General features: G+C 41.1%; 1 protein-coding gene across 2 annotated transcripts in view; it reads left to right on the top strand.

Annotated features, from left to right (window-relative positions):
- Positions 1-1740: 1740 nt before the first annotated feature.
- The window catches only part of rtn4rl1a (reticulon 4 receptor-like 1a), an 84857-nt gene continuing 65635 nt past the window's right edge, over positions 1741-20962 (top strand). The window contains exon 1 of one of the 2 annotated variants that reach the window (XM_079649751.1): positions 1741-2256. In XM_079649751.1, the coding sequence (XP_079505877.1) occupies positions 2244-2256 (13 nt within the window). In that variant the 5' untranslated portion in view covers positions 1741-2243. Of the gene's footprint in view, positions 2257-13206; positions 13342-20962 lie in introns of those variants that run through there. The other variant, XM_079649750.1, reaches the window with a different exon arrangement.

The raw sequence follows: 20962 nt of genomic DNA, 5'->3' as shown, positions 1-20962 counted from the left end.
ACATGTTGCTTATTATACTCACATTGTTTTGAATATAAAGCTTCATCCTCTGGGGACAATGAACTTCGGTATACCAAAGTCATGGAAATCCATCGTTTAGATATTTCAATCGGGACCATTGTGGACGACAAAAACAGCATAGGCTATAGCGAAAGTGTGGATAAAATGCTTATGAGAGTGTGGATGTTGAAAACAGAATAAACAGAGGGAGAAAGAATATATTCCAGATTCTAAAACCTTAATTGACACAATTTAGACAGAACAAAACACACAGCAACACCAGAAACAAATCAAAGTGAGAGCGGGCAGACGCGGGACATAAAAACTGAACGATATACCAAAAGCCAAAAACCTGGTGGCAGATAGAAGACAGGATGCGTCAGTTCTCCCCTTTAAAATGGGATGACAGAAAAACATTTTCTTCTCCGCTGTAACAAATGTGATGCAGAAAGAGACCACGTTTTACCCAAATTAATTGAAATATCAAGAGAACGATGCCTCTTCTAACCAAATCAAATTGAAATGCCTCCTGGAAGAGAAAAGCTCTCCAGAGATAGCTAAATATATCAACGCATGCCACACAACCGACGAGAAACACAGTTGAGAAAAACATAAAAAGGTAATTGCTGTGATCAACAACATTTTCATAATTAAAACGGTAGAAAATACTTTGTTATAAGGTTCTGTTACACATGCAAGAAACCCTAACCCCCAGACACAAGAGAACACAATACAAAAAACACAGCATAAGTTTGAAAACAAAGTTTGTATTTGTTTGCAATCTGGACCAACCAAATTAAAGCCAAAGATAAAAGAAAAGTATATCAGCCATTTACTTCAAAAACTAAAAGAAAACTTCACAGCAAGTGAAGCATTGAACAGACAAAAGAGAGTTGCAGCACAATACCATCTGGCACAGTGAGCGAGGACAAACAGAGAGAGGCACAGATTGAGTGACCAACCTGGAAATTGAGACTGGTGGACACAGACAAACCTGGCAACCCAGAGAAAAAAGACTGACGGTTCTGTCAACAACAGTTTACTTCCAGTAGACTACAGTATGTGTGTGTTATAGCCAGTGGTGTTAAGTAGCCAAGTACAATTACTCAAATACTGTACTTAAGTACAATTTTGAGAAACTTGGGTTTTACTTGAGTATTTCCATTGTATGTTACTTTGTCTACTCTACTACAATTCAGAGGTAAATATTGTACTTTTATTCCACTACATGTATTTAAGACAAGCTATATGGACCTTTATTAATCCCTGTGGGGAAATTCAGTAACACACAGTAAACAGGACAGCACAGATTCACACAGATTATACATGATTGTGAAAAGGGTTTATCTGCATAATGAGTAGGCCTACTCTCACTTTTGGTACTTTAAGTATATTTTGACATTTTATATTGTGTACTTTTTCTTAAGTAACATTTTGAATACAGGACCTTTATACTTGTAACAGAGTATTCCTACACGGTATATCTAATTTTACTTAAGCACAAGGACCTCGTCCACCCCTGGTTATAGCATACCTTAAATATTTTTTTATTTAGACTAAAATGTATAATTTTTTAACACATTTAAAATTATTTTTATTTTCTAGGCAGTGTGAACCCCTCTCTGTGGGCCCCTCGGTGGAGCCCAGGCTGGGTGTAGCTGCGGCCCTGGGCTCGCAGTGGGAGGGGTTGAAGTGGCTGCTCCATGCTTCTGTAACGGAGACAGTAGACGGCACTGACTCACTGACGATCCACACAGCGCCTTTTAGACCTTACCTGCAGCCTGACGTGAGGAACACCATCCATACACAAAGGAACTTTCCTCTTGTTTTTCGGGTTGTTTTCAATCCGCTCTTAGCGGAATATTTGTATTTATTTTTTCGGGCATGAAATAAAGTCACGTTATTATTCGAATAGCCTACAGCAGATGGCGTTGAGTTGAAGTGTGTTGGGACAGGACGAGGGGTTTTTCTTCAGCTTTATTCACAGCAATTGCAGACGAGAAAACTTCATTACCGGTGGCGGAGCTTCTATTTTCATCTTTCATTTAGTCAAACATCATCCTTCCACCTCCTCTAACAGTCCTAAAACAACAGCCACCGCGGAGACAAGACTACAGCCTGCCTGCCAGCGGTCAAAGGGAATCAAAATAACAATTTAGCACCCAGCAGCTCCGGATTGGACCCTCACAAGGATGCTACTCCGTTACAGACACCAATAGACGCTCCAAACAGCCGCTGCCAACATGTTCAGGCGAGGTAAGACAGTTAGGAATTCACTTGTTTTTGTTGCTGATGGTGAGCATGGGTGGCGGGGCCGTTTATCGATGTGTGTGTTTCTGTGAGTAGGTACACATTATTTGGGAGTATTTCTCCCCCCCCCCCCCCCAACATTTTGGCTAAAAAGAGTCCCAGAAGAGCCACTCGGTGTTGCCTTAAAAAACAACAACTTACCAGCCATGCTTTATACGCGCTGCCAGCCAGGTAAGGAATGGGAATTAAATATTTATCTACTTCATGTAATAATTATTCCTAAAATAGCGAACCGCTGCCGCACTGCAGTTTGTAGGACTTGCCTGCAGAGGAGGGCTGGTGCTGTTGCTGCACGCGCCAGTGTGCGTGAGAGAGAAACAGAAAGAGAGCGCTTGAGAAATAAGAGTGTAAGGGAAAAGTTCACAAGTGAGCTTTTCGTCCTAAAAAGTTTCACCCTTTTGGGCACTTTATGCGAGAGCATGCACCCATGGCTGGAGTGGGCGCGCGTGCGGGCGTGCGTGTGTGTGTGTGTGTGTGTGTGTGTGCGTGCGTGTGTGTGTGTGTGTGTGTGTGTGTGTGTGTGTGTGTGTGTGTGTGTGTGCGCGCGCGCGCATGGTGTCTTTGGTGACCAACCTATAAACAACTTTATATTTTGACTTGTGACAGCACTGAGGGAGAGGAAGGCTCTCCCGGTGGACGAGTAGACAAGAGAACAACATCACCTTCCTGTTTACTATCACACTGACAAGCGGGCACTGTTTTGTGGTGAGAAAAGGTATTAAGTTTTACCACGATGACCTTGCCTTCGTATGTGTTGACAGGGAGGATACACTAGCAGCCTGCTTTTCTGTGCATTCATCACACACGGACGTGCATGTGTGTGACTTAGACATCTAGCGCTTTGAGCACCAGGAAAAGCGCTTTATAAATGTAATGTATTATTATTATTATTATTATTATTATCTAATTGGCAGCACTTTTGACAAATCTTAAAAAGCCATTTCACAAATTGATGTTGCCATGCAAAAGGAGGTCATAAATGTACATTTAAAATACAGAAGAACACACACCAAAAACTCTGTAAGATACATTTTACAGAGAGTATTTGTGGATTGGTGACTCATGTATCAACCCACCCTCACAAAATAAAAATAATTACATGGGCTGCCATGAAAGGCAGATTGTCAAGGTACTGCTTTGTGATGAGTGTAGTGCTGACTGAACCATGAGAACTTAATATAAACATTTTTTAATAGAGACACTGGTCATTTGTCATATCAATGCAGCACAACACCGAGGAGGGAAAAACATGCATACATCCATGCACATCATCCTCTATTATCTCACTTGGTTAGTCCGAGTCGGGCACAAGCTGGGCGACCTCCTCATTAAGGGTGGGGGCTAATGGGCTTGACAGAGGGCTGATTAGTGCTGTCATTGTATGTATGACAGAGCAAAAGAAAAAGATAGAGAGAGAGAGCTGGCTAGAGGCAGACAAGCTTTAATTTTAATCTTCCTGTAATTTCAGATGGGTAACACCCACACACGCATGTCACACAGCGATGATGGCTGATGCTTTGTATCTCCTCCTACAAATATGTGGCTGTCAGTAACAATAATACGATTCAGAGTAATTGTGCAGTCTGCCTGAGATAGGCTACAGTTATCTGAGTCTGTCACCTTTACCCACACTATCTCTCCGCGGTAGGATAAAACAAGAGAGGGAGACAGTGAGGAAAAGGAGGAGAAGTGTTTTTGTGTAATGAAAACTCTCCCTCTCTTTGTCTGTCTTTGGTTCTTTCTATATCTCTCTGCTTGGCCAGTTCCTGCTGCCAGCCTCAGTCTGAGAGGAGAGGGGCCTGGCAGGCTGATTGGCTGCTAGCCGCTGGTTTGGGTAGCTGCCGAAGCTTTGTTTCCCAGCTTGTTTGAAGCTGGATTTGTTTCCCTTACTTGACTTTGCCTTCGTCTCCAAGTTTCTCTCTTTATCTACTGCCTTTTACAGTCACATACACACTGACAATGTGTGAACAAAACACACTGCAAACCCTTAAAATTAGTTATGAAAAGAAAAGCTCTTTGATTCATCTAATTGGCTATACAATTTCAGAAGATCTTCACATTACAAAAACTGAAAACAACAATTATTTGGCCCTTTACTTGGAAAAGAGTAACTCAAATGAATAATCAATAATTAAAATACCTGCAAATAAATGTTACAGCCACTAAGCCCATGCTTTTTTGCCAGGTGCTTTTGCCAAAGCTTAGCTGGTTTTGTTTTTCTTTTAGACATTATACAGATTTGCAGCTTTTTGACACTAATAAACAATTACCCTCATAAGGCTTAGCTGAGCCCATGATATCATGCTGAAAGAAACTTCTGTCTGTGCAAGGTGCAAACACTAACCAGCTGAGCAGCAGTCAGACTGTGGATGAATTTAAGTGTAAACATGACACTGGTGGATCTGACAAACAACTGGGATTGATCAAATACCTCAAAGGGTTTTGAAGGCATTCAATGGGTGGGCTTTTCTTTCAAGAATTGGAAAATGGAACAGTATCATCACACTCTCAACCATAAGCCCCATTATTCTACTTTCAAACAAGACAATAATGTAATGGCGTTATGGAATGCCAGTCTAGACTATAATTTGCAGTAATGATGATCATTTTGAGCCAGTCTGGGGGTGTTTTGAGAGTATTTGTTAATCAGCAAACGGCTATCTTTTGCTTTATGTGTTTTAAAATAGATTCAGAACCTGTAGTGTGCAAACATTTGCAAAATGATTTGTGATTACAAATATAGTGATAAATACCCAGATTTTAAAGACACTGGTGGTTGAATGCAGGTTGAGTTAAAACAATGACAATGTAAGCTTTGGTATGTTCGGATAGAGCTGTGCAGTCTGGGAACTGAAACTGTTAGCAATTGATAAAAAAAGAATTATCTTTTTCTTTGATTTAGTTTTCTTTAAATATTGTTCGTCATATCACTTCATAGTGTAATGTGTTGTTGTATCGACATTAGAATCTTTTTTGTAGCCTTTAGTTGTTTACATTTTGGCACATTTGCACAATTAAAAGTATACAAAAATGCAACTGTTTGCAATAGTCCCTTGGTTTTAGAGAACACTCACTGACTCATTAGAAGAGATACTTTGGATACTGAAGAAAACAATACGTAGCTGCATAACTGTAAAGTATTCTTGGATATTTGTGTGTAAGACACACCAGTTATATATAAATGAAAGACAGCTTCATGTCAAAGCTGGAAAAGGAGTGTGAGTTTGACCTAATAGTTTCAAATCTTTTGAGGCAAAAAGTCATGAAACTCTTGTAATTCCTTTCTATTTGAATTGGAAACTAAAACTTCTACAAGGCACGACACCATCTCCTCTTCTCCTTCTTATCATTACTTGTTAATGTGATTTCATCCTCTCGCCTACACTCCCCGTCTCGCCAATGACTGTAATCCAAGAAAAAATGTGCAATATCTGAAAAATGGTCTGTGATATTACCTTCAGCCATGATAATATATAACTAACTTTAGCTCAGTACTGAAATTCCATTGATCAATATCAATATAAATGATGGTAAAATTGCAAGTCACTGTTCATTCAGAGTTTTAGCCTCAACCTTGCTCGAGGCTGGACCTAAATGAATAAAGTCAGGCTTGATTAGGAAACTTTTCCAGAAATATTAAGGAGTTCCTGCTAAACTGATCCTAAACTATTGAGAACGCTGTCCTCAGTCAACCCAACACTTTCATATACAAACGTTATCCTAATGTGGGGAGTGTTGATCTGTTTATAAGTAATTCATGCTAATCAAGTTCAAATAATTTGTATTTTTTAAACATGCTTTCACATTGGATGAATTTATTTCATCTGATGGCATTGTGACAAAGAGTAATGTCACAATATAACTTGTCTCACTGAGCTGACAGTTGCGTTGGCACACAACATTTTTGCCTGCAGGCCATTGTCAAGTCTACAGTCAAAACAATTAGAGGCTGATGTTGCTCTTTTGTGTTGCTGCGCGTTTATATGCATTTATGATAGCCTTGCCGGAAGATAACAACATATGGATTTGTGACAAAATGTTTATACGGGTCGTGAAGCACCAAATGGCGGGGTAAATGAGTGCTTAGATTGCTCCAAATGTGTGCATTCAGTACCTACATCCAGGGGCAGTGGACAGATTTGACAGATTAGGCAGAGGTACACAACATAGGGAATGTGGTTCTCTGTGTGGATATATGATATTAGAAAACTAAATCATCTTGGGATTTAACGACTGGAATGGAACTCATAATATAATCAATTAGGGTTTTTAATGCAAGTCAGAGAGTAGAAGAGGATGAAACGCATCGCCACACACACAGCGAGCGTCCGTGCGATGGCCATGCATATCAATGACCTTTGCAACCGCTCCTCCTGCCTGATCTCAAGGTCACTACAGACTCCTTCTTTCTTCTGCCGTTTCCTGGGCTCAGTGTGGTTTGCCTGCTGAATTCTATTTTATCATTAAGTTGCACAACCATTTTCTGGAACAAGCAACGTTCACACGCGTAACAGCGTGTTTAAATGCGTTCAAATAATTACAGAGGGGCTGTAATGTTTTACAGCTCCAAGCTTATAAAACGCTGAATTCTCGTGAACAAGCAAACACTAGGAAATAAACATTTAATGAGAAGGAGATGTTTTGATGCTAGGTAAACAAACCCCAATTGCTTCAAATTATACTGTATGGAGCATTTCACCGTGGCCCTGTGGTGTGCTATTCCAACTTTCTTTCGAAACAAAGCTTTATCCCACATTTATCATAATGTACAAACATACAATTATAATTGTTTTAACTAGATCATGGCACAAGATAATGGAACCAGCCATAACAAAGAAAACATTACCCTTCACAACTTGAGAGTATTCTAACAAAGTAAGATACAAAAACCATAAGGCCAGCACAGCAAAATGACATGGTTTATGACTCATACTACTTGCTGCGGCAGTAAAGTTGCTGCTGAATTGTTGGTAAATATGGCACACTAATTGGCTTATGAATCACCTCGCTTCACCTTGAGAGCCACACACACACACACACACACACACACACACACACACACACACACACACACACACACACACACACACACACACACACACACACACACACACACACACACACACACACACACACACACACACACACACACACACACACACACAGCTGGAAAGTCCTTTGTGTACCGAGTGCCAAGGCTACTCCCTATCAGGAGCCCTGCGGAGGCCTCAGATGCAGGTTCACCTAGCAACAGCTAGGGCTTGTTATGTATGTACTGTGAGTTTGTGTGTGTGAGAACGTTTTCGGATAAACGGGATAAAAATATGTGTGATCACAGAGCAACAAAACAAGGATCATAAGGATTTGGTGAGTGTGTTTGTGAGGATGTTTGTGTGTGAGTGTGTGTGTGTGTGTGTGTGTGTGTGTGTGTGTGTGTGTGTGTGTGTGTGTGTGTGTGTGTGTGTGTGTGTGTGTGTGTGTGTCTGTGTGTGTGTGTGTGTGTGAGCCTCAGGAATCGTTAGTGTAAATGTCAGAGCTGAAGGACTAGAGGAGTCATAAAGTATACCAAGCAGACCAGACACTGATGCAGGCTTGCAGAGAGAGAGAGCTGAGGCGATTGTGTGTGTGTGTGTGTGTGTGTGTGTGTGTGTGTGTGTGTGTGTGTGTGTGTGTGTGTGTGTGTGTGTGTGTGTGTGTGTGTGTGTGTGTGTGTGTGTGTGTGTGTGTGTGTGTGTGTGTGTGTGTGTGTGTGTGTGTGTGTGTGTGTGTGTGTGTGTGTGTTGAGGCTGATTATCCGATTCGCCCTGTTTGGAACAGGAACTTTGGTATTTTCCTGCCCTTAGAGGAGAGACAGTTGGAAAAACCAATCGCTGGCAGCAGCATCCTTGTTTGCTGCACTGAAGTGCATCAGCCACAATAACTCATGTTAACACTGGCGTGTCTGATCTTATAATGTGATTTTAAATAAGATAAGCCTTCATTGATCCCTAGAGGGGAATTGTGGGTTGTTGCCACAGCACAACAACAGAAATAAGTATAGATAAATATAGACAGTACGAATAAAAATAGAAGCTAAACAAGAGCAATTAAAGACAAAATGTGAGGTGTCATGCGATCAACTCCTGAACAACAACAAAAAGCCGGCGTTTTATCCAGTTTGTACACAACGATGGAGAAACTTATCAAGCAGCAGTGGTCCACTGAAGAGACCAGCTACCTACTGGGAAACTGTTCTTCCGAAGAGGTACAGAGGAAGCCGGAGCACAATCGGCCATTGTTGTTGTTGTCGGTGTGAGCTGTGAGGGGTTTCCGCGGTTTGGCTTTATGAAGCAGGCAAGCAAACGGTTACGTCATGACACAAACTATGACGCAATGACGCAGCACCAGTCGGACTCTGGGCAGTGTGAAAAGAGCCGGAGCTAAACCGAAGAACCGGTTCTGAACCTGAAAAGCTCTAGCACGGAGCTTGAACCGGAGTTGCGTTGGTGTGAATGAGGTAATACATACATTCAGTACTGTGGACAATCCCCACAGGAGCAAATTTGGGGTGAATTGTCTTTCCCAGGGACACAATGACATGCTGACTGCAGTGGGACTCAAACTTGCTATCCCCTGATAAGTCCAGCACACTAGCCACTGAGCCACAGCCTCCCTTAGATATAACATTCTAATATAGTACGCATTTAATAACATCGTAGAACATAGTATAATACAAAAGGGGTATATAAGATGATAGGTTGGGGCTTCTGGGGGAAGTGTGGGATGCATTGAGTTCTACAAATCCAGCAGTAGCGGTTGGCATTTAAGATATAAACAGAAAATGTCAGTGAAATGAGAAGATGGACATGAATATCATGTCTTTGCTTAAAGCACAGAGCTAGAGTAGGGGAGCTTAGCATCTAAGCTGAAGAGAGGGGAAACATCTAACCTCCGTCCAAGGAACAAAATATGCCTAAAAGCTCTAAAGCTTAGAAAAAAACCTTTAGTACCCTGCTACATGCATAGAAGTGTCAACATGTTTGCCTGCATGGGGAGTAACATGTTTGCGCAGCTCATCCATCTGGCTATAATGCAGGTTGCCAGATGGGTGAGCACTTTAATCTCCGTGCAGGCACATTGATAACCTCTCAAGTTCTCTACTACAAGACTAAACCCAGGCTTTGTTTATCAAGAAAAATACCCAAGATGCAACTCCTCCTGAAAGCACAAGCTGTTTTATTTACATTTCTCATCATGCAGCAGAGGTGTTGCAATGCTGAATTTTTCCCTTGGTCCATAAAGTCTACAGCTAGCCTTGTTCTGAATAATACATATTAAATATAAATATTTCCGTCCTGTTCAGAAAGCAATGAAGTGAACTTCCTCAAAATGTTGTTTAAACTAAAGCTTTTAATATCAACTAACTGACACAAAGCCCCAAGTCCCATATTTGTTTCTGGTGCGTCAAAAAGTAACACCTCACAGCACGTTATTGAACACATTTACAAAGAGAAGCAGAAACTCAAACCCGTTGTTTCTAACTCCCATGCAGGATTTATCTCTTCCATCCCCCCTCTCCCCTCAAATCTTCTCTCCTCCCATGTCTTCTCCTCTGTAGCTGGTTCGCTCTGTACCTGTTGAATAATTGATAGCTGTTTTGGTTTCGATAAGGCGTTTGGGTCTACAGCTCTCAGCAGTATGGGCTGCTTTCCTCACGGCAGATCACATAGCTCAGTCCATCCTTTCTCTCCTCCCCTTCCTCACTCTGCATCCCTCATGTTTTTATCTCATCTTCTCCTAGTCCACATTATTCTGACACACGCCACTCACTATCTCTGTTACATGTTTGCATAAACGTACAATGTAGTGAATTATTCCAGGTTGTATTCTAGATAATCTCTTCATATCCATCTTCTCCTTTTGACAAACAGCCCTGCAAACATAAATACACATATTTATTTCTTCATATAAAAAAATTGTAGAGACTGAAATATAAGTAAATAGGATAAGGTAAACTTTACAATCCATAAAAACAACATCTGCAATGCAACGATTATATCCCTGTTGGATACTTTTAACCTTTTACATTCTTAACTCTAGGGTATTATCTTGGGACTGTCCTCGAGACAAAATGACTGCATCAGTTGTCCGTTCATATGCCAAAGGCTCCTGGCTCCTGTGTTGGCCTTCAAATTCACTGATCTTTTACACGATTCAGGCTTCATTGAACTTATGTTGTTACACAAAAACAATACGGCCCTACCAACATAGCCCCTTGCATTTTTATTTTTAAAGCACAGCTGTTTTTGATCTTAACGTCTACTTTTGTGGCCTATTTGTAAGCTTACTGGCAAGAAGCTCTAGTGGCTTTAAAATTGTAACTGTTTTCTATCGGAAATCCTTTTTTTGTTGCTTGTGTGGCTTTGAGGTAGCAGTGCAAAACATTTTAGGGAGGAGGTAAGATTGTTTGGCAGCGTCAAAGTGTGACTTTGACACAGGAGACTGCTTATCATTTCCTAACAAGCGGTGCTTATTATAAACAAGTTGTTTTTGTCCCTCGCCGTGTCTTAACTATTGTGGTGGCAGATGTTTATTGAAGTGATCTGGATTGCAATGAAAATGATGTTGTCCGGTAAGTGGCGTCACATCAGGGAACGCAAACATGGGTCTCTGTGAAAGGCAACGCTTTTGTCTAATGTTGTTATGAATTCTGAATCTAGCAGTGTTATTTTGGACTGACGGAATTGCATTTTGGGCTGCAGAGGACTTTCCCTCCATGGAGCTGTTATCATCATTCTTTTGCATTCAAAACTCTGATTCCTGTTCCTCCTTTTCTACAGTTTACAAACTCATTCAACCTCAAATTATCCATTCACATTGAGCAGTGTTTTTACATCAGTTACTTTATAGTTAAATAAATTGTCCATGTATTGTATATGTTGTTTTGTCTACACCCCTGCAAGAATTTGCAAAGGGAACATTTTGATTATCCTAAAATGCATTGCTGTATTAAAACTGCCCTACAACCTTCCTTCTTTATTTGTTTGCCTTGGCCTCTCAGGCTTTTTGCTTTGCTCTCTTTCTCTCTCTCTCTCTCTCTCCAGATCTGTGCAGTAAAGTGTTTAGAGCCTTGTACTGGCTGTTACCCAGCATGTGGGGAATTGAAGGGGATGGGTTAAAGAAGGAGAAGGGTTCATCTAACTCAGGACAACAAGTACATTCTTCCTGATTTACCACATATATCCCCACACGTCCTGCTGTGTTCACACACACACACACACACACACACACACACACACACACACACACACACACACACACACACACACACACACACACACACACACACACACACACACACACACACACACACACACACACACACACACACACACGTGTGAGTGTGTCTGCACATCCAGGATTGCTAAAACAGACACGCTTTTTTTTAAACATTTCCTCTCTCTCTCTCTCTCTCTCTCTGTCTCTCTGTCTCTCTCTCTCTCTCTCTCTCTCTATGCTGCATTACAGACAGACAGGAGCGGCCTCAGTCTTACATAACTACATCACTGCATTAACGAGCCCATCTGCCTCTGACTGGTGATTTCTCTTAGAGTTAGAGCTCTATTAAAATGATACGCACTTATAAAAGTGCACAAGATATGAGACTGTATACCTGAACTGTCCCACATCTGTATTGATTAAAAAGAGATATACTCCTCAACAAATTATGGATACATTCACCAGATTTGTAGTTTAACTGCTTTTTTAAAATGTTACATCATAATCCAGACAAAATCTGTTACCATACAATCAGTTGCCAGTTTATAGTTACAGCTATTGCAATCCTTCAATAAGTGTTACCTTTTTAAATGTTACACAATGATTTGGAATATTTAGTGTGTTAAAGATGGACAAAATTGACAAAAGTAACACCTTTCAGTACAACCCATAGACTGACGCACAAAAGATAGCTGCTAAAAGATGAGGCAAAAACACCGTGATGGCCCCCTGGTGGCACATGTTCCAAACAAACAAAGGTTTATAACAAGTGTTTTTTGTCATTTCAAGTCATTCCTATCAAGCTGGTACATTTTCAAATGTTGATTTCTCTGTTTGTTAGTTAGTCTGGCTCCTTGACGCCACAACCAGCTGGTCACTGCTGGCATACTCTGGCTCCAAATGACGTCAACATCTTAAGATGGCAGCTCGGTGTCAGAGATACTTTAGCTTCACTTTATATATATATATAGATATTGGGCGGAAGTGGAGAGACGTCTTTCATCTGCACAGTATGTGTTTCAACACAATACAATTCAACTTTACCTACAAAACTATTTCAATTCAAATAAAGATTTACCTTCATGAAGGCAGAATTAATTGCAGGACTGTTTTATAAACTGTTCAGTTAGGTCAGGTGAACCTAACTGTCAATTGTATATTATTAGGTAAAAATGAATGCAATTGAATAAAATAAAAACGTCTATCTATCAAACTCATTGGAGCAAAGAAAACAAAATTGTCTTTGGAAAAATATATAGCAAACAGTCTCTAACAATTGGAAAAAAATTAACCAAGTGTGTTGTCTTGTTTTATTTTATTTCCAGGTGACACATCTTCTCTTTTTCATCTGTGCTTATTTAGGGATCTAGGGTTGTACAGGCAGACTCCTTTACCACGCACGCACGCACGCACGCACGCACGCACGCACGCACGCACGCACGCACGCACGCACGCACGCACGCACGCACGCACGCACACACACACACACACACACACACACACACACACACACACACACACACACACACACACACGTTAAACGGAGCTCATCCTGTTCCATTTTTCTGATGCTAAATCCAAGTCTTGACAAAATTCCTAAATTAGACGGAGAACAAATAGGGAAACTGCCAAAAATGACTTCACATTGCTAAGCCCACGCATAGGTGCATCGGCACACCAGACGAAGACAATGACGCATGAAATGGCTGAAATTAGAAGATTCTACTTTGTGGCGGACCGTGTTTGATGCATGCTTCAGAGTGACGACAGGAGGTAAAGATGGAGTGATGTGAGAGAACAGGAGATGAAGGACGTGTGAGAAAGTGTTGTTTGTCTGCTGCCACAGCTTGTTTGTGTCTTCAATCTGAGTCTCATTATAACATGAAGCCATTTGTGTGTGTGAACAAGCACTGTGTGTGTGTGTGTGTGCGTGTGTGTGTGTCACACTTCATCTTACATAACAATCTGATGCTCAGCTGGGGAGACTATGAAGATGAATCCCATGACGTTCTTTTATTGGATTTGGTGTGGAGGTTTATGGAACAGAACTGAACAAATTAACTTTTTCAGGGCTAAAAAAAGTCATAAATGTGTTCTCAATCGAATATTTAAGAAAATTAGCAACATTATCATACATCGCTGCACAAAACCCGCAGCTACTTTTATGACATTACATTTATATTTCAGGCAGCTCTGATGCTCTTCTCCAGAATGAGTGAGTCAGAATACTTTGGATGGGCTTTTACATATTTTGTTTTAAACTCCTTATTTTCTTGCCCTACTGAATTAATGCCTGGAAGTGCTATTTTTGTAGCTGGATAATAAAATACATAAAATGGAGTAGCCTATACAGGATAATGTTAATGGGAATGATCTGTACATGATGGGCTGACGGGTATTGGCTGTAATAATCCATAGTGAGTTTTCCTTTTATGTTGCGAACCATGATTTTATGTCGGTAATCATTCAAGTGGTGGAACGTGGCTGGGAACGAAACATCTCATTTATGGCATGTAAACAATTGTACAGTACATTGCCCCTTAAAATATGGAGGGATTATCAAAGGTTGATTTCATAAGAACGTTCTCCCAGAGCTACACTATGTGCTGAGAGGGACAACATTAAATATATTGAGCTATAAATAAAAGTGTCACGCTGGTATAGCCTTTGTTGATAGAGCTGGTTTATGGACGTGCTGCTGCCACATGTAAGTGGTGTTTATGGGAGACGTGTCCCTGCAGCATCTGTGTGGGCACCGGTAATGTTGAGGGTTAGGGTCTGTTAGAGGATGATTACTACAACGCACAGACCAACGTGGGGTTGATCGCAGTGGAAGTGAATATAACAGCGGCTGAGAGCGAGGCCGGGTGAAGACATCCACTGTGCACCCTCCAAACTCCCTCTCCATCTTTAACCAATATGGCACTCATCTTCTTAAGCTGTCAGCATGACCTAAAACTGATGATGCACAAGTGAAAAAAAATCTCCCACCGAGCAGACAACAGCTTGTGACTAATAGTGAGTTTAGCGCAGCTCACCAAGCTCATAACTGAGTTGGAGCACCATCACCTTGGCACAATTCAATTACTGCCTGGAGAAAGTTGCTTACCTCAGATGTTTCTGCTCACTCATAAGTCAGTGCATCCACCCCGATGTATGTGACCTGCCTTTGAACCAGGACGCTCCATCGACTTTTGAGTTTCTTTCCAGATGTGCATTGACTGGCTCATACATCATACACAGGATGATGTCGTGGTGATGCAGGTGCAAACTAATGGAAGGTGTTAATGCAGAAGCAGTGTGAAGCTAAAGGTGTGACACTGCGAGGATGTGTGAAATAGAGAAAATGTGATGAAAGACGAGAGGGGTTTGCTGGAACAAAAACATGAAAAAAAAATGTCACCTTTGCTTACACCCGTTATTGAGTAATATAATGATCTAAGTAATAATTACAACACCGCAGATGCCTGCCAATAAGACAGTCAACCCCAAAAAAGCCTGTATGACCAGCGATGTTGTTACGATTACTACAGTGCTACTGCCCCAATGAGGATCTGGCTACACTGCAGCACAGCTGTCATGAAGATGGGCTGCCTGCCCAACACCAGCTGTGCCAGCCCAACCATCACTTAATCACCCTGGGAGGGAATGGGGGACGGAGGGGGGAGGGAGCATGAGTTAGGAGGTTAAAAAAAGAAACAGCGAGTGGTGAGGGCGAGGAAGTTAAGAAAAACAGAGTTGAAGGGAAAGTGCAGAAAGGTCCCATGGAGAAGGCACAACATGTGTGGGGAGGAAGTGATGATAGGGATGCAGATGGTTGAATGTAGAAAAACAAACATAAGAGGTGTGAGAAGAGAAAGAGTGGAGCAGGAAGTGAACCACAGAAGCTCCTGATGAGGGTGAGGTGAAAGGTTGGTTGTTGGGGAAGAGTGATTGCAGCGAGAGTGACATAGTGGAAAGTTGAGAGAGAGGTTTGTAAAAGAAGGTTGGGGGCCGAGGTGAAGGCAAACGGCCTAACACTGTCAAATGACGAGAGTATATAGGGCGCAGCCATGATGGAGGACACGATGATGCCAAACATTTTCAGTTCAGGTCAGTTTCTAAGCCAGGCAGATCAATGCCGTTGCAATCAGTCAGTAATAGCGACACTGGTATGCAACCCCACCAAATGTAATACACCATGTTTAGCCAATGATAGCTTCCTCTAGACTTTTAACACCTGCATTTTACAGCAGGCCTTGAGGCAGTTAACATCTGTTAATAAACTAGACCAAATTCCACCATAAGCATTACACCGAGGATGAATCAGACAACCTTTTAAACACAACAAACATCTCTTTACTTGATCTACTTATCCATCAATCTGTCATACCCTTCTTTTGCCTTTTTCTCTCTCTCTCCCTGAATACATGTGACTAACAGCATTTCAGGCGACTCTTAGAAAATTATCCATCCCCGGAGCAGATTTGTGCTGCACCATTCAAGATGTAGGGCAAACAGGATGAGTATATTTGTCTATATTTCAAAGACAGGTTGTGCTTTACCTTCACCCTGACTAACGACGAATCCACGCTGAAGGGAGGATCACTGATACGTGAACATATTTGATTGCCAGATTGTTAAAGTGGGTGTTTTGCCCTAACCCAATCCGTCAGCGGCCATTGATCTGAGCACATGCTGGAAAGTATTAGGTTTGTATTGAGCAGAATCAGCTACTCTCACATTCATTGACTCGGAACTTGGAAAAACTAATTAATTGGACAACTGAGAGGAAATGCAGTAGTGCTTCAAAGCCCCGGTTAATTTATTTACATGTTAAGTTATTACCTGAGGCCAAAAGGGCTAAACAAAAAATTGATTTAAAAGTAAAGCATTTTTATGTCCAAAAACGACTTATTTGTTGTTGTTGTGTCTGATTTAAAACAAATGAAACAGTCCTGTATCCTATCATGAGTGTAAAAAAACCACACATTTAAACCGTTATGAATATGACACTAATACAGAGTGTCAGGGTTCCCGTCATATCTCAGGATGTTTTGGTCTGCATTTCCCTCTGCCTCCTCTACCTACCGTCTCTTCCCATCTGTCTCTGCTGCTAGTCTTGGGGACCTTACACGCTCCGTTCGGCAACAGATCGAGACAAGCTACATCTTCTCCAAATGTCATTTCACAAGCATTTCCCCAGACACATTTACAAAAGAGGTTTTTCATGTAGTCATATGTGCATGTGTGCTGCTTGTTGTGCAACGTGTGGGAGTTGAGACTGAACCTAAAGACGCCATATTCTTCTGTCTGGATCAACTGGTGTGATAACCAGCTATGTCCCATGCGTATGTCATGTGTGTGCTAAATAGATTACATATGTTTCCATGGTGAGAAGGAGAAGTAGGACAGGCTGTTAATAAAGTGTTCTTAAAATGGTCGAGTCAGAGAAGGAGGGACTTAGTTCCTCCTTCATCCTTCTGAGATGTACCATAAAGAGGGTAATAGCATGTAATCCACTTCTTCAATCCTATTGCTGCTAGTTGTTGGACGCTAGTTTGGAGTTTTAATGACACCAAGGAGGCTTCAGCAAAGGAGGACACATTGGATTAAATGTGAGGAAAACATACTAAAACTATAAGCACACCCAAACTCCGTTGAGCCTAATTGTATTTCCCTGATTTACACCTCCATCATAGGCCATACATCCACATTTCCGCTTCATACCACAATCCGTCCGTGTTAACCCACGAGTCCCCTGTGGTCCAGGGATGACTGAGCACAGGTTTACCTTAAAGAGTTAGCATAGTAATACCTCCTGGAATAGGAGTCAGTCATCCAGGCCAGAGCGAGTTAAGCCCTCGCTCTCCTCACATCAAAGGGGACGGGCCGTCCACAGCCATGTCCCCGGGAGAGAGAGGATGGAGGGGGGAGACAGAAGGGAGGGGGGAGGCTGTCATATATTCCGTTTATCAAAGGGAATTTAATGGTTCAGACCTGTGATTCTGAGAGGAGTTTTATGGGCTAACCAAAGATGGGCAGCTTCAATTCAAAACCAGAGCTGTCTCATCGCTTCCCCAAGGTGTGTGTGTTGAACATGTTTGCGTGTGTGTTTGTGAGTTTCGGCCCATTTGGGCCCACCTTACTTTTCTTTAGGCATATTTTATCATCCTGACAGCTTCTTGTTTATAAATCCTGCTTTGTACAAGCAGTTTGAAGCATCGTGCTGACTCCCACTAAGACATTTCTAATTGAATGCTTTACCTCAAGATGGAAACAAAACTATTAAATCGATACATTTTGGGGGACACATTTGTGTTGCAGGTTGCTTCTCTTGCAATTAGCCAATTGTAATACCATCATTCTTCGAAAACATAAAAAATTCACTTGTGTTGTATGGGTGGATTAGCAGCTTTACGTTTGCATGCGGTTGTTTTTATAGCCTGATGGGGATATTATCATCGGATGACGGGGGCGTCATGAATGTTGGAGTAAACGCTCCAGTTACGTTGTATTAGTGAAACATGTTCTCTAGAGATTATTAATATTCGCTTTTAATTAGGAAATGGTCTCACTACACAATAAGCCTCTTATCTGACTGTGAGCATCAGTTTATTTCCAAATGAGCCACTGATATCCAAAGCACTAGCATATGCGTGCACACAAAATGTGTGTGAGTGCTCACAAGCACACACACCCCAGCACATAATGCGACCACTTCGATAAAGATTTGTATTACATGATATCAATGTTAAGGCCCTGAAAACCTATTTTCTCAATCAGCTTACTTTAGTAAATCCTACATGAACGCACTATTTTCTGTCGTGTTATTTCATGACAGATTACTTTATGAGTTTTTGTTCTGTTTCCACGCTAGGTTTAAAGTGTTGTTTGCTTATGTTGACAACCTGTCAATCAAACCTGATAAAAACTGTTTTTTTTCACAGTACTGATGAATGTTATTGGGAAATATAGAAGATTTGAATTTGAGTTTTCAGGGGCTAATATGCATTTTTGGAAAATGGAACAAATACATTTTATTCAGATTTTTGAACATGTGCAATATGTTTACTGTCTTAGAAAAATGAAATTGATCTTCTTTAAAGAGACAAGGAGATAAGGTCCTTGTCCATAACTTGAACATGTGATCTCATACACATGAATAACGTGACTTATCCTTGTGGTCATCATTGTTTCTTTCCATTTCAGCTGTCTCAAATCACAAGTCAATAGCACATGTTTAAATATTTTACCACATCATTTGATTAACACAAGCTTTGACGATGCACATATATGCACCAATAACAACAACTTTCACAGATGCATGACCTTTCCTAGATGAAGTAATGTCTCATTGCAGTTTTTTTCAAAAATTTCAACAAAACTCAACTTAATGAAGTTTCAGTTTATGAACAAGAGCTTCCTACTACAGCTGCCATTGTAACCAAGATTCAACAAGGTAAAATAAGGTTGTAAATGAGACACAGCTTTTTTAAATTGTAGTTTTAAAGCATGAACACACCATGCTGTATCAAAATGCAGCAACAGATGTAAAAAGAAATGTAAAGTTTATGTTTGTATGTCTTATCAACACTGCAAACCATAACTGAACCTTGTATTGACAGGATGCCAAGCACTGTAATTTAATAAGACAGCAAGAATAAGAAAAATAGCAAAAGTCCAAGGAAATATATCTTCAACAGTCTTGTTTATCTGATCAGCACTCCAAATCCACAGATATTCAGTTTACAGTGATATAAGGGATATACAAACAGAGGCTCCTTATTGGAGGAGAGGTCATTTTGTGGCATTTATCCCAGAAAAATGATTTGAATGATAAACCGTGATGTTGATGTTTCTGATGACCCACGTGAGCTTATTACCTTAAACCCACTCAAATAGTTTCACCTTTGCTTACTTGTACAGCTGGTGATGCTTAAATAAGGGCTATTCTACCATAATGGTAATTGCTAAGTACTCAGTGTAAGAGCGTCACCATCGTAAATATTAAATGCACTCTGTTTATAGAACAGGCTGAACCCAAAAATGTTCTGCAACATTTTGAGTCTCTCAGTCTCAACTTGCAAACACTCCATCAGTCTCAGCTGCAGTGCTGGCCCTATTGAATAAAGTGAATTGTACTTTGTTCATTTACTGTGTCACCGTTGTATCTGGGATAAACCAGTCCATTCTCCTTCATCTACAAAGATACCAGAGAGGCACAAAGCCTGTCTACCGAGTGGCATTATGCATTATGGACAGGCTAATTAGGAATAGGAGACAGGAGTCCGGATAGAGATGAGACGCAGAGGCAAAATACTGAAATATGGGAAGACAACTACTCAGAGAGACTATGCATGAAGTCATATTGATGGTGTTGAATAAAAGAAGTGATGGAAAAAGAATACGTAGAATGGAGAAAAAAAGAAAGTGACTCAAGCCAACAGAAAGAGATCGATGCAGATGAGCATTGTGAAAGTCTGGAGTGTATTGGAGCAGAAAGTGAGTTTTTGCAGTGATATAAAGATCAGTCCAATAGCTATCACTCATCCAGAAGATAGAGGGATGGTAGAGTGGAATAGACTCTGCTGGTTTAGAATATATAAGCACAGCTGTCGCCTACAGCTAAAGCAGAACGATTATAGCTTAACTCTGTAACATCTGCTGCACCCGAACCAGGGGGAGCAGACGCTGGAATACACCGTAGAGAGAATACTAAAAGACAAAGGTTGGAGCAGGGCAGAGGGTTCTTTAAACCATGTCACGGTGTCTATCCTATAATGCGCCACCTCTTCCTGTGACCTCTGGCGTTGTCCCACTTTTTAGAGGTGGAAACCAAGGCAGCAAGAGGCGGGAGAAAGAGGGTGAAATGTGTAAAACATTGACAGCAGGAGATGGATTTTGAACCAAAGCAACAAGGGCCGGCAACACCGCCCTGTGAACTGATTGGGTGTGACATGCATGTCTTGTATGAAAGCAGTGGTTTGGCCTCATTAGGAGGTTGTTTGGGTAGAAAAGGGCAATGCTACCGTGAGAAGGAGGATCAAGAGGGAGCTAAGAGGAAGCTTGAAGTACAGCGGGGATTGAAGTCAGATTGAAGGCTAGTCTCTGCAAAGACTGCGTGAGAAGCACATCAAACAAATGCAAGGAATACAAAGTTAATGGGCTCACTCATATGTGCAGGGCCATTCATATATAGCCTTGGCTGAAGAAAACCTTTTAGATGAGCGGGAAAGCAATAGTGAGGAAAGGAAATAATTTCATGTATTAATCAGGGTTATGCTTCCCATGAAGAATACATATAATGGCTACTTTGAATGCATCAATGAAACAGCACAGGTTGAAGCCTAAAATTCAACATCATTACACTCCAGGATAGAAAAGTGTTGGGTTGACTATAACCCCCGCCTAA

The sequence above is a fragment of the Notothenia rossii genome (genome assembly GCF_949606895.1).
Source record: "Notothenia rossii genome assembly, chromosome: 9".
NCBI classification, from domain to species: Eukaryota; Metazoa; Chordata; class Actinopteri; order Perciformes; family Nototheniidae; genus Notothenia; species Notothenia rossii.
This window is presented reverse-complemented; position numbering and strand designations above follow the sequence as displayed.